This window comes from Daphnia magna, linkage group LG1 (assembly GCF_020631705.1).
Source record: "Daphnia magna isolate NIES linkage group LG1, ASM2063170v1.1, whole genome shotgun sequence".
Classification (NCBI taxonomy): domain Eukaryota; kingdom Metazoa; phylum Arthropoda; class Branchiopoda; order Diplostraca; family Daphniidae; genus Daphnia; species Daphnia magna.
The window spans coordinates 7,391,825-7,418,799 of NC_059182.1; the positions used below are offsets into that span (position 1 = coordinate 7,391,825).

General features: G+C 47.1%; 2 protein-coding genes and 1 pseudogene across 2 annotated transcripts; 1 reads left to right on the top strand and 2 right to left on the bottom strand.

Annotated features, from left to right (window-relative positions):
* Positions 1-14,048: 14,048 nt before the first annotated feature.
* Positions 14,049-15,224, bottom strand: LOC116918142. The gene has a single exon (XM_032923760.2). It carries the CDS (start codon positions 15,222-15,224, stop codon positions 14,049-14,051), a length of 1,176 nt encoding a protein of 391 aa, XP_032779651.2.
* Positions 15,225-20,224: 5,000 nt separating this feature from the next.
* Positions 20,225-26,495, top strand: LOC123469481 (larval cuticle protein III/IV-like). The gene is made up of 3 exons (XM_045168536.1): positions 20,225-20,261; positions 20,346-20,404; positions 25,847-26,495. Exons 2-3 carry the CDS (start codon positions 20,398-20,400, stop codon positions 26,113-26,115), a joined length of 276 nt encoding a protein of 91 aa, XP_045024471.1. The 5' UTR covers positions 20,225-20,261; positions 20,346-20,397; the 3' UTR covers positions 26,116-26,495.
* Positions 24,787-25,282, bottom strand: LOC123469480 (annotated as a pseudogene).
* Positions 26,496-26,975: the final 480 nt, after the last annotated feature.

Here is a 26,975-nt window from a genome sequence, read left to right on the forward strand (position 1 = left end):
CGATGATCACCGTCTTTTGGTGGTTAATTATGCATTTCAGGTCATGGGTCTTGCAATGCAGGGATTGCATGCGGCAAATAGGAATCATAAGAATCAACGTCTACATGCTCTTGCTTATTATTCAGCTGTTGTTAATTGAACAATTAACATCCATTCTAGTCGATTCTAGTGGTTTCCGCAAAGACGTTTACATTGGAATAGGAATGGAATGGAAGGGGTAGGAGGAAATCAACATACCCAGTTCTAACAAATTCAATGCTTTTATGCAGTGCATAGACAATTTTTAGTAGCTTGGGCTGAATGTGGGCTTTTGAAATGTGAAAATGTTGACAGTGTGGCAGAAGGGTCTATCGCAAAGTAAGACAAAAGTGTTGTAAAAAGCTAGTGTGAAAAGTGAGAGCGCAGAATTTTTTGCACAACACCCGAACCTGTACTGCTTGAACGAAAGCTAGCAGCTAAAACAACTAGGTCAACTGAATGCCCGACTGCATGTTACTTACCATTCACCTGACTATATAAGCCCAGGAATGAGGAACCAAAATCATCAGTTGTTTACCAAACTAACCTAAGTACAACATGAAGCTGGTAAGGCATTTTGTCACTAATTCTTCCTAACCTGGAGACAAAACTTTGGACTTTAAACTAATGACGATATTTTCCGATAGTTCTTCGTCGCCGCATTCTTGGCTGTTGCTGCCGCCGTACCATCCAGCTACAAGCCGGAATACAAGGCTCCCAGCTCCCCTGCCCCAAACTACCCGGCACCAAAGTACCCTACTCCTAGATACCCCGCACCAGCCTACCCCGCACCAGCCTACCCCGCACCGGCCTACCCCGCACCGGCCTACCCCGCACCAGCCTACCCCGCACCAGCCTACAACAAGGATAACAAATACGCTGACATTACCATCACCAGCCAATCTGATGAGCGCAACCTCGATGGCAGCACCCAATGGAGGTAATTGAATTTCATTCTTTATACTACTTAAGATGAGTATAAAAGGTTATCATAACCGAAAAAATTAAATCTTTTAATTCGCAGCTATGCCCAGTCTGACTACACTACCCGTGAAGAGTCCCAGGTCCAGAAAAAGATGCAAGGAGTCACCTACGATTCTTACGGAAAAGAATCGTACGGTGAAGTCTTAGGCAACACCAACAAAGGATCCTCTTACTGGTTTTCTGTTAGATTATGATCAAGGGATAGACATTACTTTTGATCTTGTTTATTACCATCTCAACGTTGAGGAAACATTCCGTCTCTTGACATCAAGAGGGCTGCCATCTCTTATTGCAAAGAGGGTAGATTGATATAACATATTACCTTTGATCGCAGTCCACTAGCACAGAATACAGAAACACTTGTAAGATAATAATCTAGGTGGGATGCTGAACGAACAAAGTGTTCACCATAAGAAAGAGAAGACACACACACGTAATAGAACGTCAGAAAGACGATGACAACGATTGAGAGTCGTTGTGCATAATCGAGGATAGTCCCCCTAGCGGAGGATTGTTAACTTAACACTCCCCCTCAATCCGAGCGTGTTGATCTAGGTGTTTAATTTTGAAAGAATTGAGAAGTGTTAGACGTAAGGAGAATAGTAAGAAAGAAAAAATACGAAAATTTGAATTTTATTTTTAGCTTCGAGGCAAGCTGCAGACGCCGATGCGTTCCCTGTTCAGTCGAAGTGCTTCTACCTTCAAGGGCTTCGTGAGGAAGTCGGCCAATTCGTCTGCGGATGAGACGGACAGAAGACGGATGTTCTTTTGTTTGAACTCCTTGCGAATGTAGTGGTACTTCAACTCGATGTGCTTCGTCCTTGCGTGGAAGACCGGATTGTGAACCATCATGATGGCGCTTTTGTTGTCGCAAAGAAGAGGCGTAGGCTCCTGTTGTTTAAATCCGATCTCCTCCAACAGATTTCTTTGCCACGCGATTTCTTTGCTGGCGTGTCCGGCTGCGTAGTATTCTGCTTCGGCGGTTGAAAGTGCGATCGGCTTCTGAAGATGACAGGTCCAAGAGATCGCGCCTCCATTCAAAATGAATATTAGACCGGAGGTGGATCGCCGGGTGTCCTCGCAACCTGCGAAATCAGAATCGGAGTAGCCGACAAGATGATTTGTGATGCCTGTCCCTCCGTAGCAGATCCCAAAGTCGATTGTGCCTGCCAGATAGGCCAAGATCCACTTGATTGCCTCCCAGTGAGGTACTCCGGGGTCGATACTTTGCCGGGAGCAAGCGTTGACGGCGAACAAGGCGTCGGGGCGTGTCATCTTTGCTACGTACATGAGGCCGCCGACTGCAGCGCGGTAAGGTGTCGTTGTGAGCGGAGGTTTACCACTGTTCTGTGGGCGGTCTCTGGCACTGAGGCGAGAGCAGGGATCAGCTGGCACGTTACGGGGATGACAGTCTGTCATCCTGAATTTCTCCAGCAGTAAACGGACGTAGGTGCCTTGAGAGATGTAGAGTTTCCTCTCTTCGCGGTTCCTTGTGATCTCGAGGCCGATGAAGATGTCGGCTGGTCTCGAGGTCATCTCAAGGTACTGCTCCAGGTGCTGGATGATGGCTGTTGCCTTTTCTAGCGTCTTTGTTGCCAGGATGCCGTCGTCGACCCAAATCCCGAACAGAGTGATGTCGTTCGGGTCCTTTCCAATGTGATAGTAGAGACACGGGTCGTAGTTGGAACGGATCAGTTCGTACTTGACAATATAGCCGTCGAAGGTCTCGTTGAAGTTGTACGCTGACTGAATCAGTCCGTAGATTGGATGATTGAGCCGACCGACTTTTCCTGGTTTAGTGAACCCTTCTGGCAACTCGATGTACAGTTCTTCGGTCAGAGTTCCGCAGAGAAAGGCGGTCTTGACGTCAAGTTGTGTGAGTTCCAAGTCGTGGACGGCAGCAATGGAGAGCAGCACTCGAAGAGAGTCGACCTTCAGGGTCGGGGCGTACGTTTCGGATGACGTGTAGTCGACATCGGGCTCCTGCGTGTAGCCTTTCGCCACGAAACGAGCCTTGTAGATTGGTGGGCTTCCTTTGAAGCCCGGCTTCAGCTTGTAGGTCCACCTGGTTTTGATCACTGAACGGTCTTTCGGCCGATCGACTTCCGTGTAGGTCTCGGTCGTTTGCAGTGAATTGTATTCTTTCAGTGTGGCACCCATCCATTCCTTTGCTTGTTTAGAGGCCACGGCGTCTTGATATTGATCCGGTACTTCATTCTCCGTCGATCGGGCTGTCGCGTACTTGGTGCCGTCGGCTGCCTTCATGCTCTTGATGACTTTTGGCGTCTTGATTCTCAACGAGCGACGGGGATCTGGAACCGCAGGCGCGTCTATTAGGTTTTCTTCTTCTAAGGCCGTGCGCGTCCGTACCAGTCTTCCTTTCTTTGTTGGAGGTGGAAAAGAGGGAGACTCAGGCTGACTGCTTAAAGGAAAGATGAGCGGAGAGGTAGGCACCGTGTCGTCTCGAGGATCTTCAGGCGGTTGGAAAATTGTAGTTACTTGTTCGTCAGTGTTGGGATGAACCTTTGGTTGGGATGCAAGCTGTGGGAAGACTTGAGTGTCTTTCTGTAAGTCGACGGAGGGGAGACGTGGAGCGTAGACGTGATGAGCCGGTGAAGCGTCGCAACTCGTGTTAACTTTTCCGGTAGACGGATCGTAGAATCTCTCTCCTTTCTGAGTGTCGGAGTTGCCGACGAAGTAGACCAGATTTCCAACGGGCTCGAGTTTGCCTGCACGAATTGCCTTGGGAATCAAAACGTAGAACTCCCTTCCGAAGGCCCTGAGCGTCGAAAGATTTGGCTTCTTTTTGAACCATGCTTCGTACGGTGTCACATCTGGGCAAGTGGTGGAGATAGATCGGTTCAAAACGTAGATCTTATGATTTGTTGCTTCGGCCCAGAGCGAGAGAGGAAGAGACTTGTTGGAGTGCAACAACGCGCGAGTCCCTTCGAAGAGCGTCCTGTTGTCTCTTTCGGCTGAGCCATTTTGTTGAGGCGAATGGCGAACGGAGGTCTCGTGCCTGATGCCCTTCTTTTTCAGTCGCTGTTCAAAGTCGTTCGACTCGTACTCCTTGCCACCGTCGGTCCGCACGCACTCGACCAGTTGTCCCGTCTGAGTGTGAAGGAGACGAATGAAATCCAAAATTGCACCCGCGACTTGATCCTTCGTCTTGAGATAGTATGCGACGCGGAAATCACTGAAGTCGTCTCTCACGGTGCAGCAGTAGAGGGCACCTCCGAGGCTCTTCACTTGAGCTGGACCCCAGACGTCGGAGAAAATCAGTTGACCGATGCGGGAGGACCTATCTGAGGTGCTGTTAGAAGAAGGGAGTGCGCTTTGCCTTGGCTGCTGCGCACTCGTGACAGTGTTCTATAGGAGGTTGGGTTCCTGCTGGCAGATTGAAACCGTCGACTGCGCCGCTCTTGGACATCTTGATCATCATTGGATAATTCAAATGTGCGAGGCGAAGGTGCCATTCTTCAATAGAATTGTGACTAGAACGGGAGAGAGCTCGGAAAGATTGACATGCTGGTTGAGCGGTCTCGGTCGTCTCCTCCAGACGATAGAGAGTAGCGTCCGAGTTGCGTTTTCCGGAGAGAATGGTAACACCGTTCAGGTTGACGTGAACTTTGGTTCCGGAGAAATGGATCGCTGCCCCTTTTGCTGTGATAGCCCCGACTGAAATGAGGTTGATGCCGAGCTCGGGTGCAAAAAGAGAATTGTGGAATGTGATAAGCTGAGTTGATCCATTCACCGACGCGTTAAAGGTGACGTCACCGATTCCTCTTATCTCCACGCGACTGTTGCCGATTCCTTCGATCGACTTCCCTCCTGATGGAATAGGTTTGAAGTTCGAGAATCTGGATTGTTGGTGGAACATGTGTTGAGTTGCGCCCGAGTCCAAGTAGACTTCAGAAGCTTGATGGTTCGAGAGAGAGGATTGAGCGGCGTGGGCGATCATGCTGACACTTGGTTGGCTGGGATCCAAGATGATGGCTCTGTCATCTGTTCCTTGCAAGTATGCGGCGTATGCTTCCGGATCATCCTTTAAGAAACGGCATTCCTTCTGCCAGTGGCCGTAGTAGTTGCAATTCCAGCATTTCCCGTCTCTTCTCTTGTTCCCATCGTTGGATGAAGAGAAACGAGAGTCCCGACGTCCGGAACCTCGGTTGCCGCCGCGAAATCCACCGCGATTTCCTCTTCCTCTTCCTCCTCTGCCACCTCTCTGTGGATAGGGGCTCGAATTAAATCGAGCTGCTTCTCGATTAAATGGGCCGGCATCGACTCGTGAGGCGTCATGGTGTGAGGAACTTGGAGCTGGATACTGCGATGATGAGTGATGCGAGGGCTGACCGTAAAGAGCTTTGTTGTTGTCCGAATCTTTGTTGTGAACGTTGACGTGGCGTCTTTTGTTTCTATCTTCTTCATTGCAGAGTCTCGTCGTGAGATTTGCGAGGGTCCTCTCTGCCATTGCTGTGCTCTCCCACGCAGTGAAGAAGCCGAGAAACTGATCGGGCAGAGTAGTGAGGATACGATTGCTGATGCTCAGCTCGTCTGTTGCACAGCCTGCTTCTGTAAGGTCCTTGGCCAGGAGCTTGATTCCCTCGATGTGGGCTCTGACACCGTGTTCACTGTTTAAAGTGACATTAAGAAACTGCTGTTGAAGAGCCTGTCTTCTCTCAATGGAGTTTTGCTGATACTGATTCTCGATGGAGACCCAGATATCTCTTGCTGTGTCACATGTCAAAAGAGATCTTTGTTGCTCTTCGTGACAGGTGTTGAACAAAAAGTACTTTGCCAAGTTGTCGTCCTTCATCCACTTGTCAATAAGGGCTTTGTTCGTGACCACAATGCCTTCTTTGACCTGGACGGAGAGAAAAAAATAGCATGGCATTACAGTGTGTTTCTGTATGTACCAATATTGTGTTTTTTTTTTTTTTTTTTTTTTTTTTAAATATTACCTCAGCAGGCTTAGCTCTTGATCCATTAACTATGGTTTTGAGATCATGCTCTTGGAGTCGCAGTTGGATGCTATATTTCCAAATGGCAAAGTTCTTTCCGTTGAACCTTTCTGTCTTCATGCCTCCTTCTCTTGTCGAGGGATTTGATTCCATCTTGATATGAGTCGACTTGCGTCTCTGGGCCCATAACCTGTTAGATTATGATCAAGGGATAGACATTACTTTTGATCTTGTTTATTACCATCTCAACGTTGAGGAAACATGCCGTCTCTTGACATCAAGAGGGCTGCCATCTCTTATTGCAAAGAGGGTAGATTGATATAACATATTACCTTTGATCGCAGTCCACTAGCACAGAATACAGAAACACTTGTAAGATAATAATCTAGGTGGGATGCTGAACGAACAAAGTGTTCACCATAAGAAAGAGAAGACACACACACGTAATAGAACGTCAGAAAGACGATGACAACGATTGAGAGTCGTTGTGCATAATCGAGGATAGTCCCCCTAGCGGAGGATTGTTAACTTAACAGTTTCCCCTGAAGGCCAGAAATTCACTTTGACTTGGGCCGCTGATGAAGCTGGATTCCAGCCCAAAGGTGACCACTTGCCCGTCGCTCCCGTCCACGAATACGAGCTCCCAGTTGCTCCCGTGCATGAATACGAACTCCCAGTTGCCCCCGTCCACATCCCTTTCAACGGCAAAGGCTACAAGATCTACTAAATTAATGAAATCTCAATTGGATAAATAATTTAAAGCCATGTATTTCAGGCCCTACCCCTCTTGGCTCTTGGTGTAAAAACGTGTAAATATAAAGCGGAGACTATCTAGCAAACTTGTTTCTTTGAAGCACATATTCAATGTGGTTCTTGTTGAAATTGAGCTTTTTCGTCGACTTTGGGTGTTGGGCCTTGATTAGTTGTTGAGAGTATTTTGAAGCGATAAAGGTGAATCCGGAATAATGTGAAGATGCAACATGATGCGAATTCATGCTGGACATTGTATGGGAACAGAGGGATGTGCACTTAAGAAAGTGTCCGATCACTAATCAAAATTGTTGTTCATAATAAATCGCTTGGAATCGCAATAAAAAGTGTAGCTTCCAAAACTGTTCTGTTAGAAAGCCTTCGTTTGAAATAGCAAATGTGCTGGAATGAAAAGATATTGAAAAACAGCTCTTGCGTAATTTTTTTTTCAACGAGTGATTAAATACAAAGTGGAAGGAACTTTAAAAGTCTTTCGAAATCAAATTAAGTTGGGCGCTCATAGCCTAGTGGTTATGGCGTCTGTTGATCATCAATGACCCTAGATGAGGCTTAGAGGGATTGAAGTAATGTACATGGAAACATGGGACATGGAACCTGAACTTGGGGCGCGAGTCTACGGTCGATGATCAACTTTTGCCAAATGAACAACATGCGAAAAATTAAATAAAACAACACAAACAGTAAAATGTAAAATTAGTAATTAGACGTAATTATGTTATTAATAATTAACAATAGCTTCCGGTGAGTTGCAACATGATATCCGTCCAGGCGATCACCAATGTCAAAGGTTCGAATCGTGATCCGCCAAAAACTTTTTTCAGCTTCAATTTTCGATTTGACTAGATTTTTAGGTTCGCTCAATGTTTGCGATTCAGAGAATGTGCTTTTTAGATTTTTTTGTCACTTAAAAACTAATTTAAACGAGAGTTAAAAGATACAAGATACGTGCTCGTCCTTTCACGGGTGCAGCACATACTGCCGTTGTCTGCTCTGTCAGTTACATAATTAAATTGAAACATTTTCCCGGAATTTTAAAAAGTCTTGTGGTCCCTTTAATACTTTTCGTAGCGTTATTATATATCTTGTCCGAATATTTGAGTATTTCCTTAAAATAGAAATTTTCAGGTTGAAACTAGGAAAAAGCCATTAGCGGTGGAAATGCAAACTGAAAAATATTTCGCTACGCCATGCTACTCAATTAAATGGGGTAAACATAAGTGAGGTTCGACCATGCCCAATTACTCAATGCCAATGGGCTAACACAATATATGAAGACGACGTTCTGTATTACGCAACTCAATGCATATATTGTGTTAGCCCATTGGCATTGAGTAATTGAATTGAATTGAATTCTGTATTACGCAACTCAATGCATAAAATCATGGCAGATTCACAAATGTTCATGATGTAACTCTAAATTGTCCAATTGAAAAATAATGTTCAGAATTGCAATGTTGTAAAAAAACCAATCGGAATCGCCTTCAACCGCTATATTTGATACAGAATTAATGTCGATAATTATATATTTGTATTCAACATTTCATTGAGAAACCACATTCGTATGGGACGACTAGTGAACGCATAAATATTTGACAGGGAAATACTCATTTTGAAACGAGGACTGCAAATGATAAAACAAAAGGATTCATATTACCTGGTTCCATGTACTATGAAGGAGCAGCCGTGGTGTAGTAACTTGGGGCAGCGTAGTACTTCGAGGCTTCAGTATAGTTGGTCGGCTAGGAGTAGTAAGATGGGGCAGCTTCGGTGAAGTAGGTTGGAGCTACGTAATATTTTGGGGCCTCAGTGTAGTAAGACGGTGAAGCGTACGCTGTAATGTAATACACTGGCGCTTCTGTGTAATAGTTCGGCGCGGGGTAGTATTTCGGGGCCTCCGTATAGTAAGTCGGTACTGCATACGTGGTGTAGTAAGTAGGAAACGAATACATCGTGGTGTAGTACGGCGCAGCAGTGGTTATCTGGTATGAATAACCACCATAGCTAGAAGACGGTGAACCCATTGGCACACCTATGCTTGTCCCAGTCATAAGGGCAATAGTAAGTAGAAGCGTAAGGCCATGGATGCCTATACCGATGGAAGAAAGACATAATTAATTGCTGATCTCTCACTAGAGTGTTAAAACATTACAAACAATGCATAAGTTAAGTTTAAAATCTCATTCAAAACATCTGCAGGAAGACCAATCACTGAATCATAGCTGTACATCAACATCAATTTCTATTCTAATTAAAAATTGTACTTTACCTATTGTTGCAAGGCTAACTGAAGTTGTTGATGTTAACGAGCAAGAGAATTCAGTAATTGGTAAACAACTGAAATTCTCTTGTTAAGTTGTAGATGGACACTCAACTGATTATAGTTGGCTCTGTTGCACAATTTTATACAATTTCGTGGCACCCTGATGTTTCTCACCATCCCCGGTGGATATACCTTTCCATTATGACATAATGATCAATATTCTTACCCTTTCCCTGTTTTTCGCACCATACAAAGTGTGAATTTCAATTTCAGACCAAGGAATTGGTATGCTCCTGCATATAGTCCTAATAAGGAAAAATGTTGTTGTTGTGTTGTTATGCCGGAATTTCCCCGTTTCGTTCGTCCGTACTTCTTTAAATCTCTTGGAAGTTAAGGCAGATACAACATTAGATATTAGAAGCGGTAGGAAATTTTTGACTTTGCTTAAACCTCTTTAACCTTCATCGCATTATGTTATATTACTTTACTAGGGCGACAGTTTGTTTGATGACACGTATAAGATATTGAACTTTCTTTTTAGATCCAAGCAAAAAGACGGCTTGGTTTAACTAAGGAAATAAAACTATTTACCCATTTTAAAAAATATATTTCCTCAATAGCAAAATGTAGTAAAATGCACTAGCACATCGAAAACACAGCAGACGCTCGGCCGTGGTAAACGCCACCTGGTGGCGAAAATGACAACCGATGGATCATTATTGTTACTTCAAGACGTCATTTTTTGGGAGTGATAGCCCTCCTACAGAAGAACTGCTGGAAAGCAAAAAAGGAAACAGGCGAGCGGATACAGCTTTGAAGGTAATTATTAGCATTTCGTATTAGGAGTAGGAACTCATTGTCGGCTTGGTGCAGTGGTTCGAGTGGTAGTATCCTAGACAATCATATTGTTAAGAAGCACAACAGAAAACCACGTACAAAGTATAAATTTGTATTGCCGTAACACAAACGCAACAGTAATTGGCAAAAACAAATGTCACTCTGGCCGTAGCTACAGCTCTAGTGACTCTCCAACGGCAACTGCCGCGAAAAATGAGAGACGGCGCTATTTATGGGGATACAATGGGGGGCGTGGCTTAATGGGAATAATTTCGGCGCTGAGTGCATGCCCGCGCATTCTAGCGGTCGAGATAACAATTACATGACATATTATAACACTCGACCATCCTGACAATTTCAAGGCTCCTGCCTTGACAGATCAATTTCATTGTACATATATTTCAAAAATTAAGGCCCTTAAATGTAATGATTACTCTTATAAATTAATTTATATCTTGTAGTCGCCAAGCAGGTGGGTATGTTCGTCTTCCGGCTCGGGTTACGGTTCCCTCGGGTCGTGGCGTGGGTCGGGCGGGTTGGACGTCCGAGTTTCCCCTGTTTTCATTCCCATTATCCCCCGGTTCGTTCGAATTTTGAGCGGATTTTGACGGTTCATGTTCTTCTTCGGTGTGTTCGTTCTCTGTGTCGCTTTCCGAGTCCTCAGGACGCCATTCTGTTTCATTAGGGGCACGAAACGGCCTTATCTGAGCGACGTGCGCATTGAACCGACGCCAAATTTGCCTCTTTCTTCGGGTTGGAGGATCTTCGACCAAGTAAGTAATGGGGCAGACCTTCTTGACTATTTCAAATGGTCCAATGAATTTTGGTAGAAACTTCTTCGTCATTCCTTTTTTTCGGATATTCCTTTGGACTAGGACCAGGTCGCCCTTTATATATTGTCGACCATTTCTTCTGCGTGGGTCGAGTAACCGCTTGCTTCGATTTTGGGAATCTGAGATTAATTTGCTGGCTTCCGCTCGCCAGCGAGTGACTCGTCGGAAAAACTGCTTGACTCTTTCGGGTCGTTTGACTGGCCAGGGGAAGGCGTTTTCTCTAGACAGGACCGGTGTTCTTCCATATATTAACTCGAACGGGGAGCGCTTTGTGGTTGACTGCCGGGCTGAATTGATGGCTAGCGTTGCCATAGGAATATGGAGGTCCCAGTCATCATGGGAGAGGTTTACGTAGCTTTTTATAGTGGATACTAAGGTTCGGTTGGCCCTTTCGACTTGACCGTTTGTTTGTGGTCTTTCGCAAGTTGCTAGGACATGTTGAATGCCGGATTTCTCCATTTCTAGGGCGAAAGCTTCTGAGGTGAACGCGGTACCTTGGTCCGTAATGATCCTTTTCATGAAGCCGTGCTGAGGGATTACAATTTGGTTGAGGGCGTCCACAACCCCCTTGGTTTTGACGTCAGGACACGGAATAGCAATTATCCATTTGCTCAGATAATCCATTATTACTAAGGCGTGTATGTTTCCTCGAGGAGTTGGTAGGAAAGACCCAATATGATCCATCCCTAGGGTATGGAAGGGTGTGCTAGGGGCAGGTATAGACATTAATTTGCCTTCCGATCGGCCCGATATAGGTTTGTTGAATTGACAGATTCCGCACGAAGATACATAAGCCTTCACTGACCTCCAGGACCCTTTCCACCAGTATCGTTCTGCTAGTTTGTGGTAGGTTTTTGCAATTCCCATGTGGCCTGCGGAAGGATCGTCGTGACAAGCGCTTAGCACCTCCCGTCTAAGAAATGAAGGGACCACCAGTAAAAGTTTCCTTCCAGCCTGACGGTTTTTTCGGTATAGCACGTCTTTTTTCAAAGCGTATGACTCGTTCGCAGCGGCTCCTTCTTCTCTTAGCTTCATTCTGATAAGTCTTGTTGCCTTATCGTCGTGTTGAAGGAGCGCGATCTCTTCGGGGGGGGTGAAAGCTTCCTATTGCGACACAGCACATGGCTTCCGGAAGATCCGTGTCCTCTGGATCTCCGACTGGAAAGCGAGAGAGGGCATCTGCGACGACGTTCAGGTGGCCTTTGATGTGTTTAATCTGGATTTGAAATTCTTGTAGTGCTAAGATCCAGCGGGCGTATTTCCCGTCTATGTCCTTTTTTGAATAAAGCCATTTCAATGCCGAGTTATCTGTAAAGACGGTGAAGTTTCTCCCATACACGTAGGGTTTTAACTTATCCAAGGCCCATACTAGAGCGAGGCACTCTAGGGCATTACTATGGTAATTCATTTCTGCTTTAGAGGTCCTTCTACTGATGAAGATTATCGGCCGTTCGACCTTTTCTTTTACGCGATTTAGGACTGCCCCTAGACCAAATTTACTGGCGTCGGTTTTTAAGACCAAATCGCCATCATCATCGTCGTGGGCCAGGGTCGGCGCTGCTAGGAGGGCATCTTGTAGTTTCCTCATAGCTATTTGGTGTTCTAGTTCCCATTTCCAGGGCACTTCTTTTTTCAGCAATTGATGCAGTGGTGCCGCCATAAGGGCAAATTGAAGGATGAATCGGCGGTAGTACGAGGCTAATCCGAGAAAGCTTTTCAAGGATGAGACATCCACGGGCGTAGGGAACTTGTTTATGGCTGCAATTTTCTGTGGGTCTGGTCGGAGTCCTTCGCCGTCCACCAGGTGACCCAAAAATTTCACGTGCGGGACGCAAAAGCTGCATTTCTCTACATTGAGCGTTATGTTGGAGTTCTGGAAGGCAGTGAGGACCGCTTCTAGCCGCATTTGATGTTCCTTAAAATTGGATCCGAACACCAGGATGTCGTCTATATATGCTAGACAGTGTGTCCATTTCAGATTAAGTAGCGCATGGTGGATTATTCTGACGAATGTTGCAGGAGAATTGCAGAGCCCAAAGGGAAGATATTTGAACTGGTAGAGGCCATCTGTGGTGACAAATGCCGTTTTCTCCCGATCTTCGGGATGTACCGGAACCTGCCAGAATGCGTTCTTTATGTCCATAGAACTAAATATCGCTGCCCCGGCTACCTTTTGGATAAGGTCGTCGGGTCGGGGCATTGGATATACGTCTTTCTTAGTGACTGCATTCAACGGTCTATAATCCACACAAAACCGTAGATTACCGTCCATTTTCTTGATTAGCACTACGTTGGCGCTCCATGGGCTGTTGGATGGTTCGATGATCCCCTTGGATAGCATGCTTCTTACTTGCTCGGTTATTATTTGTCGCTCGTACATGGAGATTCGCCGAGGTCGTGCGCTTACGGGACGCGCGTCTCCTGTGTCGATGCGATGAGCGTGCCCGGCGTCTACTCCGATCTTTCCTTCATTGGAGAAGCAACCGGCGTACTTATCGAGCATTTTATGAAGAGCGATTTTCTGTTCCGTCGTAATTTTTGCTTGATTTGTCATTTTCTCCTTTATTTCATCTGGCAGATACGTATTTTCTTCTCCTAATGTCCCGCACACCTCGTCCTTGTTCTCCGTTTCTTCGTCGATGCCCCATGGGTTGATCCGGGTTAATTTTTGACCCTTTTTGAGCATCAAGGGCTCGTTGGACAAGTTTGTTACTGGTACGCGAACATGTTTGCCCTCCACACTTACTAGACAGTGCGGGACTATCCATTCTCTGTTAGGAAAGGCTGAGTGAGCCCTTTCTACCATCATTGTCTCGCTATTAGTTTCTTCGATGCTTACGTGTACAAATTTCATCGTTTTGGCCGGGATGACGCACGGCTCCATCACGTATCGTTTGGCTCGTGTAGGAGGAATCGCAGGCGAAAGAGTGATTGCTGCCAGCATTCCATTGCCATCGTCCGTTTTTTCTTTCTTGAGTTTTTCGTCCGTGTTGTTGGTAGTTGTCTCAGGAAAGATAATGGCTTCCATTTGACATCGATCCCCGGGGCTCGGCCTCACGCCGACGTTACTTTTTCCCATCCAATCGACTCCTAAGATCAAGGGAAACAACGCTTGCTCTACTACCCTTACTTTTTGCAAATCCACCACTCGGTCTTTGAATCTGACCGTTAGCGGAATTTCTCCCACTATTGGGACGCGTTCTTTATTGAAGCTCAATAGAGTTCCGCCTACTAGAAATTCTTCTTTTAATAAATGTCGGATCATCCTTTTCTCTATTACGCTAAACATGGCCCCAGTGTCAACCATAGCTTCCACGGGCCCCACCCTGGCGATGTGGACTCCGATCAACGCAAGGTTGGTGGGTTTGAGGGCTTTTTGTTCATTTATTGCCGCTCCTGCCTCGACGGGGCGGCTTGCCCGTTTTCCGAATTTGCAGCTAGCTTAGGGAAACGAGCGTTTGGTAGCGGACAATCTCGTGCAAAATGGCCAAATGCATTACAATTGTAGCATTGAATCTCGTTTTTTGATCCCAGTGATCGACGTTCGAACGTCACTTGTTTTGGTGCTGGTTTCACTGGCCCTGGTGAAGTGGTTTGATTGGTGGTTCGGGTTAGAAAGGCTACCTGATTGGCCAGGGCTTCTATCACCTGCGTTAGCGAGCGATTATCGTTGGTGTTTGGAGGAGGAAGAGAAGTAGTTCCAGTTATGGTTCCTGCTGCATCCGTCGGGGATACGGTGATCGCCTCTAGCCGGCGTAATTCGACAAGAAAGTCGTTGACTGTTGCAGGCGGATTTCCCATCAGGACCGAGCGTATTTCTGGACGATATAATCCGCGAATGAGATAAGGGGTCATTTCCGCATCGTTAATAGGAATGGCCCTTCGTCGGCATAGTTTGACTTTGTCAAGAACATATGCGGAACCGGTTTCGTTCGGCAGCTGTTTTCTCTCTTCTACCAGTTTCTGCCACTGGCTTTCGGTTAATTGGATTTCGAAGGTTCCGCGCAAGCTCCCTATCCAATCGTCCCACTGAGGTAGATTTATACCAATCTCCTCGTGCCAGGTGAGAGCCTTGCCGAATAAAGAGCTTATGGCTGCTCTCCTTTTATCTGCGTCTTGCCAACCTTCTGCTAATGCTTTACGATTAATCAGCTGTAACCATCCTTGCAGCGATTCATTATCCGATCCTGCGTATCTAATGTCGGAGTCTAGCGTGGTCCGGATGATCGCGGCCGGGGCTGGGGCGGCAACAACGGGCACGGCGGCGGCTGGCGCAGCAAGAAGCCTATTTGCTAGGGCCGTCAGTACGTCTTGTTGTTGTTGCATCTGTTGTTGTTGCATTTGGAATTGATGTTGCTGCAGTTGTTGATTAGCCATTAAATGGGCCAATGCCGCTGTTAACGCGTCTTGATCCATTGCGGTATTTTGATTATTATGGCTTATTACTGGTCGATTTTCGCACCGATTTGGATTACACTTACAACGTTCGTTGCACTGTCTCTGGTTTTGTGTGCATACGCACCCTTTACAGGAGGTTACTTTACAGCCACAGCTTGACATCAGTTTTTCCTTGCCCCTGTTTTGTCGGATACCCTGAGACACCAATGTGTCGATTAGGGAGTGGCTCTGATCTGTAAGACACTAAATGTGTCAATTAAGAACCGACGCTGAGCTGTAAGACACTAAATATGTCAATTAAGAACCGACGCTGAGCTGTAAGACACTAAATGTGTCAATTAAGAACCGACGCTGAGCTGTAAGACACTAAATGTGTCAATTAAGAACCGACGCTGAGCTGTAAGACACTAATTGTGTCAATTAAGGACCGACGCTGAGCTGTAAGACACTAATTGTGTCATTTATAGACTTAAATGAAGCTATTAAGACACTAAATGCGTCAATTAAATGCAGAAACTGGTTTATTAAGGCACAAGATAAGGTACACTTTAACTGAGTTAAGACACGAGACGTGTCATTTGAGGCGATGAGAACTTTTTAACTTGAGATCAACTGGTAAAACACAGACAATAAATTAATCAACAAAATGGATTTCCATCCAACTCATATCTCCATCCCATATCTTTTCTTCTTCTTCTTGCTTCTTCTTTGCCGTCTCTGCAATCTTTAGTCTTTCGCACCTTTCCTTGGCTCTTCTCTCTTCCCTCTCGGCAATGGTCTCCTCCTTTTCTTTCCTTATTGGCAGCATAAATTTCACCTTCCCATGCAGGTTTTCTTTCTTCCTTTCAGCTCTTTCCTTTCTTCCTCTCTCTCTTCTCTCCTTTGGGTCTTTCTCTTCTCTTCTGCTTTCTCTTCTCTTTCTTTCTTTCTCTTCTCTTTCTTTTGCTTCTCTGGCCCTTCTTTCCTCTATTGCCCTTTGTCGTGCGACCTGCTCAAGCTCCCTTTCTCTTCTTCTTTGGACAAACTTACGGGCTCTGTCCTCCTCACTAGGGAAATAATTAGCCGAACGGCAGTTACTGCAGGATACCTGTTGACTGCTCAGATTCCTGTTTTCCTTGGCAGGCTGAGGTGGATCAGGTGCGGTGGGTGGATCGGCCGGTAAAGTTGGCAGGTTGATGGACGGGCCGACAGTAGCGAGGGGTCTCAATGGAAGATTGATGGACGGGCCGACGGTAGCGAGGGGTCTCAGTGGAAGGTCGGCGGACGTAAACACAACCGACCTTTCGGGGACGTCAGGGATGGTCGCAGTTAACGCCGCGGCTGCTGCAGCCTCTCGTTTCCTCCGTTCCTTTTCGTAATTATACCGGTTGCGGCGCCTCTTCTGTCCCTCTGTCAACTTCTTCTTCTTCTTCTGCTTTCTTCCCGCTCCGGGATTAGGGGCCAAGCTTTCAGAGATCAAAAGATAGGGTTAGTTAATGACACTAAACGTGTCAAAAATGACACAACACGTGTCAAAAATGACACCAAGGTGTCAACTAATCGTACCCTAAATCAATTGAAATCAAATAATGACAACAGCGAGTTCATTAACTAACATAAAAGACAAAGAAAATAGTAAATGACTCTAAACGAGTCAATTAACTGACACAAAAGACAAAGAAAATAGTAAATGACTCTAAACGAGTCAATTAACTGACACAAATAATAAAGAAAAATGGTTAATGATTCTAAACGAATCAATTAACCGACACAAATAACAAAGAAAAATAGTTGATGACTCTAAACAAGTCAATTAACTAACAAAAATAATAAAGAAAATGGTAAATGATTCTAAACGAATCAATTAACCGACAAAAATAACAAAGAAATTGGCTAATGACTCCAACGAATCAATGAACCGACACAGATAATTCGTATGACACGAACGTGTCAATACGAAAACACACGAAAATAGATTAATGACTCCAACCGAATCAATTAATCAACACAAATAATTAAGAAAATGGTTAATGACTCTAAACGAATCAATTAACCAACACAAATAATTCGTATGACACGAACGTGTCAATACGAAAACACACAAAAATAGATTAATGACTCCAACCGAGTCAATTAATCAACACAAATAATTCGTATGACACGAACGTGTCAATACGAAAAGACACAAAAATAGATTAATGACTCCAACCGAGTCAATTAATCAACACAAATAATTCGTATGACACGAACGTGTCAATACGAAAACACACAAAATAGATTAATGACTCCAACCGAGTCAATTAATCAACACAGATAATGGTTGATGACGCTAACGCATCAATCTTCCAAACAACTTAGCCTAACACTGACACATATGCACTAAACACAAAAATAGTTAATGATTCTAACGAATCAATTAACAGACACAGATAAAGGTTGATGACGCTAACGCATCAATCTTCCAAACAACTTAGCCTAACACTGACACATATGCACTAATACGTGTTACCAAATTACCTCTTTTCCATGCTGGAGTAAACGTAGATTACACTCGACGGCACGTGGTGGACAGCTCTCCTATGTCAAATCCCACTTCTGACACCAAATGTTAAGAAGCACAACAGAAAACCACGTACAAAGTATAAATTTGTATTGCCGTAACACAAACGCAACAGTAATTGGCAAAAACAAATGTCACTCTGGCCGTAGCTACAGCTCTAGTGACTCTCCAACGGCAACTGCCGCGAAAAATGAGAGACGGCGCTATTTATGGGGATACAATGGGGGGCGTGGCTTAATGGGAATAATTTCGGCGCTGAGTGCATGCCCGCGCATTCTAGCGGTCGAGATAACAATTACATGACATATTATAACAATATGATGGTCTAACAGGATTTACGGATTGCCATGTAATGCAATGTTTTTTATTTTCATCTCTTGCTTCAGCGGGATAAGCGACGTGATTGTACGAGAATGGTCAGCCGACGACATGCTCAAGCCAAACGTTTAAGAAAATTGTTCATAAACCACACGCCATTTTCATTACGTCGCAAGATTCCAAAAGAAGTCCAAAATTATGCTGGCCAATATGCGTTATTCATCATTTAAACATGCTCAATAGCTCAGGTTTCAGAGCGTTTCAATATTTTTCTAAGCATAGATGGTTCAAATCGACAGTTCCGTTACATTAGTGTGACTACAAAAACCCATAATCTAAAATAAAAAGTCGGTGAATATGACGGAACAAGTGGATAGCGAACACATGCATTAGAGATAGGAACCATCAGTTATCGTGAAAAAACAAAATATGTTATTGACCAATTTACAAATTATGCATATATTCTGAATCAGCACAAAAAATCAAATAAAGTTCATTAAATGATTTTTTGGGAAATTAATAAAAAAAGTAAAAACGCATCATTGTGCGGGACTCCCGCAACTTCTTACAAACGCAGTTTTCGTGCAAAAATATGTGTGCCTCCTTCTATTGGAGCCGTGGTGTTCATCTCGTGGTACAGGTGTGGGTCCGCCGTTCGCATCTCACGAGACCATCACGGTTCCCATGAGTGGAGTTTCCCTCTGGTGCGTCCTATGCTACGCTTTAGTGACGTTCCACTACCTCTGACTACGCTATTACGGAACCCTGCAACCGGCATTCGGCCTGCCGTAATGGCTAGCATTCACGTAGTGGGACATTGCACGTCACATGCATATCGGAAATACAAACTCATGTAGATAAGTAGTGTAAGTGAAGTGATGTGTGTGTGTGTGTGTGTTTTTTTTTTTTTTATCAGATAACGGAAATCCTCAGATTAATTATTTATTACCTCCATTGGCTGCTGCCATCGAGGATGCGTTCGTCAGATTGGCTGGTGATGGTGATATCAGCCTATTTGTTATCCTTGTTGTAGCTGGGAGTAGAGTAAGCTGGTGCAGGTTAGCTAGTAGTAGGGTACTTTGGTGCAGGGTAGCTTGGGGTAGTATAGCTAGGAGCTTTGTATTCCGGCTTGTAGCTGGAAGGCGCAGCGGCAGCAACAGCCAAGAAAGTGGCGATGACAAACTACGAAAAGAAATCGAAACTTTTCAATAAACGATGAAAATGTAAACCAATAAAATCAAAAGAAATTCCATTTGTTAGTTTCGTGTTGCGTACTTTTGATGAATTGAACAACTGATGTCTTGAATCACCTTCAAACGAGATTATGCAGCCGGCAAAAAAGGGTGTGTCGCTTCTATTTCATTTATTGACCTACTTTTGAAAGCGATGATCACCGTCTTTTGGTGGTTAATTATGCATTTCAGGTCATGGGTCTTGCAATGCAGGGATTGCATGCGGCAAATAGGAATCATAAGAATCAACGTCTACATGCTCTTGCTTATTATTCAGCTGTTGTTAATTGAACAATTAACATCCATTCTAGTCGATTCTAGTGGTTTCCGCAAAGACGTTTACATTGGAATAGAAATGGAATGGAAGGGGTAGGAGGAAATCAACATACCCAGTTCTAACAAATTCAATGCTTTTATGCAGTGCATAGACAATTTTTAGTAGCTTGGGCTGAATGTGGGCTTTTGAAATGTGAAAATGTTGACAGTGTGGCAGAAGGGTCTATCGCAAAGTAAGACAAAAGTGTTGTAAAAAGCTAGTGTGAAAAGTGAGAGCGCAGAATTTTTTGCACAACACCCGAACCTGTACTGCTTGAACGAAAGCTAGCAGCTAAAACAACTAGGTCAACTGAATGCCCGACTGCATGTTACTTACCATTCACCTGACTATATAAGCCCAGGAATGAGGAACCAAAATCATCAGTTGTTTACCAAACTAACCTAAGTACAACATGAAGCTGGTAAGGCATTTTGTCACTAATTCTTCCTAACCTGGAGACAAAACTTTGGACTTTAAACTAATGACGATATTTTCCGATAGTTCTTCGTCGCCGCATTCTTGGCTGTTGCTGCCGCCGTACCATCCAGCTACAAGCCGGAATACAAGGCTCCCAGCTCCCCTGCCCCAAACTACCCGGCACCAAAGTACCCTACTCCTAGCTACCCCGCACCAGCCTACCCCGCACCAGCCTACCCCGCACCGGCCTACCCCGCACCGGCCTACCCCGCACCAGCCTACCCCGCACCAGCCTACAACAAGGATAACAAATACGCTGACATTACCATCACCAGCCAATCTGATGAGCGCAACCTCGATGGCAGCAACCAATGGAGGTAATTGAATTTCATTCTTTATACTACTTAAGATGAGTATAAAAGGTTATCATAACCGAAAAAATTAAATCTTTTAATTCGCAGCTATGCCCAGTCTGACTACACTACCCGTGAAGAGTCCCAGGTCCAGAAAAAGATGCAAGGAGTTGTTGTGTCTTTGTTAACGTCTTTATTAAGATAGCACAACTGAATTAGACGATGAAGATTACACACACGAGGTACGATAGGGGCACGAAGGGAGAACCTTAACGCGGGGGGGTCGCGAGCCCGAATGCCCCTCTAAGCCTCTCTCTCCACTCTCGCCCGTCGCGCTCGTCGCGACCTCTATACTCGGGTATGACGACTCGTGAATACATCACAACCCTTCCCGAGCCGACGTACGCTGCCGATGACGATCAGCAGCCGGATGGAGGCTCCAGACATAATAAAATAAGGGCATGGCCTAGAGGCCGTGTACACATATAGCGGAAGGGTGAAACGGTACAAATGATTACGTTAAAGGACATGATGGGCGATTGATACTCACATTAAAGGCAGAAATTGGAGGGATAACAAGGCGGAAGTTAATTAGAGAAGTGAACACGGGGCTTGCGCGTTCGGGCGCTCCTGCGCAGGGCTGATGGGGCATCCGCTGCCGGCTGCTGTCCGGCACCTGGAGGTTCCGTTGTCACCGCCGCTGGTAGATCGCTCGACTCAGGTGCTGCACCGTCTTCTTCTTCGACCGCTGAGGGGACCATGGGGCGGAGAAAACGTCTGTTGCGCCAGAGCACGCTACCGCTAGCAAACTTCACCCGGTATGATCGATACCGGCTGACCGCGACGATCACCCCGACCTGGCTCCATAATTTTGTCTTGGTGTCTTGAACGCGCACCGGGGCTCTGACAGGGAGAGGACAAAGCGGACGAGCTCGTAAATCGAAGCGGAATTTTGTGGCTGCGTTCACTTCAGCCTGTCGTTCTCGCGCTGCCATAGCCTCTTTCCATTGGCTGGCATAGGACGAGCGGTGGGCTGGCACAATAGAACGGAGCTGATGTCCGAAGACGATTTGAGCCGGCGATAGCCCCGTCGCGTGCGGAGTGTTCCGGAATTCCAGCAATCCCGCGAGAAACTCTTCCGATGACAGATCTCCCGACGGGGCCAGCTTCAGCACCAACTCCTTCACCGCTTTCACTGCAGCTTCGGCGTGACCGTTGCTTTGGGGTTAGTGCGGGGTGGAACTACCCCACGCTACCCCCCAGCGTTGAAGGGCCGCCTGGAAAATTCCGGCGTCGAATTGCGGGCCATTATCAGAGCGAAAGCGCATTGGGACGCCGAGTTCCACGAAGTTGTTGACAACGGCCTGCATCACCTCCCGAGCTGTTGGGTCGCGCTTCCACTGGTGCACCACTGGCCATCCCGAAAGTCGATCCGCATACACCAGGACGTGGAGGGATCCATGTTGAAATAGGTCGGCCGATACGTCCTCGAAGACGTACGTTGGTAGTGGGTCGGCCATCAGCGGCTCCTGGCCCTGGCTTGCCAACCGTTCCTGGCAGGTGGCGCACCGCTCCACCAACATAGTGATATCGTTAGTGATTCCGGGCCAGTACACCGTCTGCTGCGCGCGTCGTTTTGTTCTTACGATTCCCTGATGAGCCGCGTGCAATTTGGTGAGGACGTTACGACGCAATGCCAGAGGGACAACGATGCGCGAGCCGTACAAGACGAGTCCGTCGTCTGTGGATAGTTGATCCCGGATTGACCAAAATTGGCGGACATGATTCGGAGTGAGTGTGCGGTTCGTGGGAAATCCAGATTCGACGGCTGCTATCAGGTCGAGATAATGGGGATCTGCCGCTGCTCCTGACTGTAAATCGGTGAGGAGGTTATCCGGCAGATGATGTGACGGCCCTAGGTCGTCTTCAGATTCGGTGATGGCGTTGACGCTCCGGATGATCACGTGACGCACGGAAAATGCGAGCTCCTCCCCAACGCACTCATCATCCGCCACCGGGTCGTTTACGGGCGCCCGCGAGAGCGCGTCCGGGATCGCGTGGTCTTTACCCCTGCGCCAAACGGTTGTGAACGAATACGGAGATAGGCGCTCCTTCAGCCGTTGGATTTTGGGATTGTCAATTGCGTCGAGGGTGTACTTGTCCAGGATCGCTACCAGCGCTTGATGGTCGACCATCAGCGTGAAATTGGGTAGTCCCGACAGGTAAAGGCGGCATTTACGGATCGCCCACTCTACGGCCGCCAGCTCCAACTCCACTATGGCGTATCTGGATTCGGTGTCTGTACACCAGCGCGAATTGGCGTCCACCAGCCTCCAGGAGTCGCCATGGCGCTGCAGTAACGCGTATCCCATACCGTTCTTTCTCGATGCGTCGACTTGTATGGTAGTTTCCCGCGCCGGGTCGAAATGGACCAACACTGGGGGGGAAACTAGAGCCGCCTTCACAGCTTCGAATGCCCGGTCGTGGTCTGCGTTCCATGTATACGAGTTGCGGGTGCTGAGTAAAGGGCGAAGAGGGGCTTTAGCTGCGGCTACCTCCGTTGAAAATCCCGCCAGTTGCTCGACGAGGCCCATAAATGACCGGAGCTCCGAAATATTAGTGGGGCGAGGAAACTGCGACAGTGCTCTCAATTTGCCCTCTTCAATAGTGACGCCGCCATGCTGGATGTCGTAACCGACCCAGGAAATACGGGGTTTGGCGAAACGGAATTTTTCCTTGCTAAAAGTGATACCAGCGACACGGGCGGCTTGCAAGATCGCGCAGACCCCGGCGACATGTGCGGGGAACGAACGGTCGAAACGTAGCAGATCATCCACCACTCTGACGGTATTAGTCATGGCCGCAAAGGCCGCATCCGCCCGCCGATTATATTCATCGCCGGAACTACAGAGGCCCATGGAGGCCCGCAAGAACTTGTAGCGCCCCCATGGCGTCATAAATGTTGTGAGATGCTGGCTGGAAGGGTGGAGGGGGATCTGGTAGTAACCATTTACGGTGTCAAAACTGGTGAAGAAGCGGCTTTCGCTGTCAATTTCAGCCACCGCATCGCGTGGCGTGCGAGTCGGGTGCGTAGGCCGTTGGACGAACTTGTTCAAACGCGTGTGGTCGATGCAGATCCGAAGTTTTCCGCCTGGACCGCGGATCACTACCAGCGGTGCGGCCCACTCCGACGGTTCACTGACGGGTACGATCACCTTCTTCTTTACAAGATCATCCAGCTTGCACTTCACTTCTGCACGGTCGCCAAACGCGATCGGCCGCGCGCCGTTTACGTAAAAGGGTACGGCGTCGTCACGCAGCTGGATAACCATGTCCGGCCCGACCATCTGGCGCAAACCATCTTCCTGGTCGAACACTGATTCAAATTCCGCTGCGATGGCTGCTTCAACCACCGAAATTTGCTCCGCACTGGGCTCCAGCGGGATGTAAACGCCGCGTAGAAAGGGGCCGCTTGGCGGGGCCACTGGGTCGTCCGAAAGTAATGGAATGTCCGCCGCCATTAAAAGGTTAATCGATGCCAATGGTTTAGGATAATCCCGGTGTAGGATATTCAAACTCACGCAATCCACTCGGCATACCAGCATACCACTAATTTCGGGGCAGAAAACCACTGTAATGCGAGCACTTTTCCCACCGTACCGGACCGTAATGTCACGTTGTCCTATTGACAGCAGCGGTGAAGAGCGATCCGCCATGACCAAGTCGAATGAAGAAGTTGCCAGGTGACTTTCAGATAGCCCAATGGCCTCCATTATATCTTTGCCGCACACGCTCACTTCCGCCCCGGGGTCCGGGACAACGTTCGTCAACAGTGCTGCTACCCCGCCGTCGTCTTGTAGAACTTCCAGGGAGATGGTGGGGGACCCCCGACGCTTTTGGTTGGCTTGAACGTTTCCGATGGTGATGTGCGCCATCTTAGATTTGGCGCCACCACTGGCGCCGCCGCTTGTACCGCCTCTCTCTTTATTCCGATTTGAACATTTGGGGGCGAAGTGGTTTGGTTTCCCGCATATGTGGCAAGATTTACCGATCGCGGGGCAATTTTCATCCTGAGCGTGAGATGCTCGGCCGCAAGCTCCGCACTCGCTTTTGGACGCGCGACGGTCGGACTGACCGTGCTGTGTCACAACGGCCGCCACTCCGGATTGTCCGCTGAGAACGCGTTCATTCGCTCGGGCTGATTCCTCGCTGCGGAAAATGTTGACTGTGTCTTGCTGAGACGGGAACGGACTAATGGCCAAGAGTTTCTTTTTCGTATCCGTGTCCCGTGTTCCGGCTATGATGCGCGTCACCAGTCTCGTTTCAGAGCAGTTTCCGCATAAGTCTGCTGCGTCCGCCAGCCGGCGCAGCGCAATAAAGAAGTCGTCGAATGACTCCGACGGTCCCTGCTTCCGCTCTTCAAACGCCACGCGGTCAAGTGCGACATTCCGCTTAGCTCGAATATAATCCGCAATGCGGTCGAGCACTTGGTCGGGAGTGGTTATCGTCGCCGGAGTGATGTTCAGTCCAACCTCTACCACTTGTTGCATTGTGGGATCCAGTGACATTCGGAATGCTGCCATCTGTTCCGTGATAGGGTAACTAGCCAGCTGACTTAGTTCCACAAAGTCATTCCACCGATTCCTCCATGATTTCAAAAGCGGGATAGATATATCGCTGTGAAGTTTGTCGACTCCGGATGGATCCAGTCGCCGTCGTTGGGGGGGTAATGGGGGCAACAAAGGTCCACCTCCGCCGCCACCAGCGCCACCGCCACCACCAGCACCGCCACCTGCGCCAGCGCCACCGCCACCACCAGCACCGCCGCCTCCGCCCGCGCCACCGCCAGCGCCACCGCCTCCGCCAGCGCCACCGCCTACAGCACCGCCGCCGGCGCCACCAGCTTGAACGATGGCCAAAAGTTGGGCCAATTGGGTAGCGATGGCCGTCTGACCGACTTCAATGGCGTCGATCCGTGCGTCGGTAGCCGCGATAGCTGCTGTTGCTGCGTTGGCTGCTGCCAACGCGTCCGCTGCCGACGTCATGTTGTTGCGGGATAAACTGGGTGAACGTGGGCGACGAGGGTGTCTGAGAAAATAGGGATCGTTCATGTACACCGCCCCACGATGTGGTTCGAAAACGTTGGCCAATCACGCCGCTATTAATGAAGGGGAACGGCTACACTGCAATGTAAGATGCACAATAGGATGGGGAAATCTCCACACAGATGCACGACGATAAAAGCGAGGCAGAAATGGCTACGCTACGACATCAGATGCGAAAGGGAGATGGCCTCCAAAATGGCGGCGATCACAGACCACGCGATGATAAGAGACGCACGGTATTAGGAATCGCAGCACTAGTTAGAGGGGAAAAGGTTAAACCAACTGCGCCATGTTGTGTCTTTGTTAGCGTCTTTATTAAGATAGCACAACTGAATTAGACGATGAAGATAACACACACGAGGTACGATAGGGGCACGAAGGGAGAACCTTAACGCGAGGGGGTCGCGAGCCCGAATGCCCCTCTAAGCCTCTCTCTCCACTCTCGCCCGTCGCGCTCGTCGCGACCTCTATACTCGGGTATGACGACTCGTGAATACATCACAGGAGTCACCTACGATTCTTACGGAAAAGAATCGTACGGTGAAGTCTTAGGCAACACCAACAAAGGATCCTCTTACTGGGTTTCCCCTGAAGGCCAGAAATTCACTTTGACTTGGGCCGCTGATGAAGCTGGATTCCAGCCCAAAGGTGACCACTTGCCCGTCGCTCCCGTCCACGAATACGAGCTCCCAGTTGCTCCCGTGCATGAATACGAACTCCCAGTTGCCCCCGTCCACATCCCTTTCAACGGCAAAGGCTACAAGATCTACTAAATTAATGAAATCTCAATTAGATAAATAATTTAAAGCCATGTATTTCAGGCCCTACCCCTCTTGGCTCTTGGTGTAAAAACGTGTAAATATAAAGCGGAGACTATCTAGCAAACTTGTTTCTTTGAAGCACATATTCAATGTGGTTCTTGTTGAAATTGAGCTTTTTCGTCGACTTTGGGTGTTGGGCCTTGATTAGTTGTTGAGAGTATTTTGAAGCGATAAAGGTGAATCCGGAATAATGTGAAGATGCAACATGATGCGAATTCATGCTGGACATTGTATGGGAACAGAGGGATGTGCACTTAAGAAAGTGTCCGATCACTAATCAAAATTGTTGTTCATAATAAATCGCTTGGAATCGCAATAAAAAGTGTAGCTTCCAAAACTGTTCTGTTAGAAAGCCTTCGTTTGAAATAGCAAATGTGCTGGAATGAAAAGATATTGAAAAACAGCTCTTGCGTAATTTTTTTTTCAACGAGTGATTAAATACAAAGTGGAAGGAACTTTAAAAGTCTTTCGAAATCAAATTAAGTTGGGCGCTCATAGCCTAGTGGTTATGGCGTCTGTTGATCATCAATGACCCTAGATGAGGCTTAGAGGGATTGAAGTAATGTACATGGAAACATGGGACATGGAACCTGAACTTGGGGCGCGAGTCTACGGTCGATGATCAACTTTTGCCAAATGAACAACATGCGAAAAATTAAATAAAACAACACAAACAGTAAAATGTAAAATTAGTAATTAGACGTAATTATGTTATTAATAATTAACAATAGCTTCCGGTGAGTTGCAACATGATATCCGTCCAGGCGATCACCAATGTCAAAGGTTCGAATCGTGATCCGCCAAAAACTTTT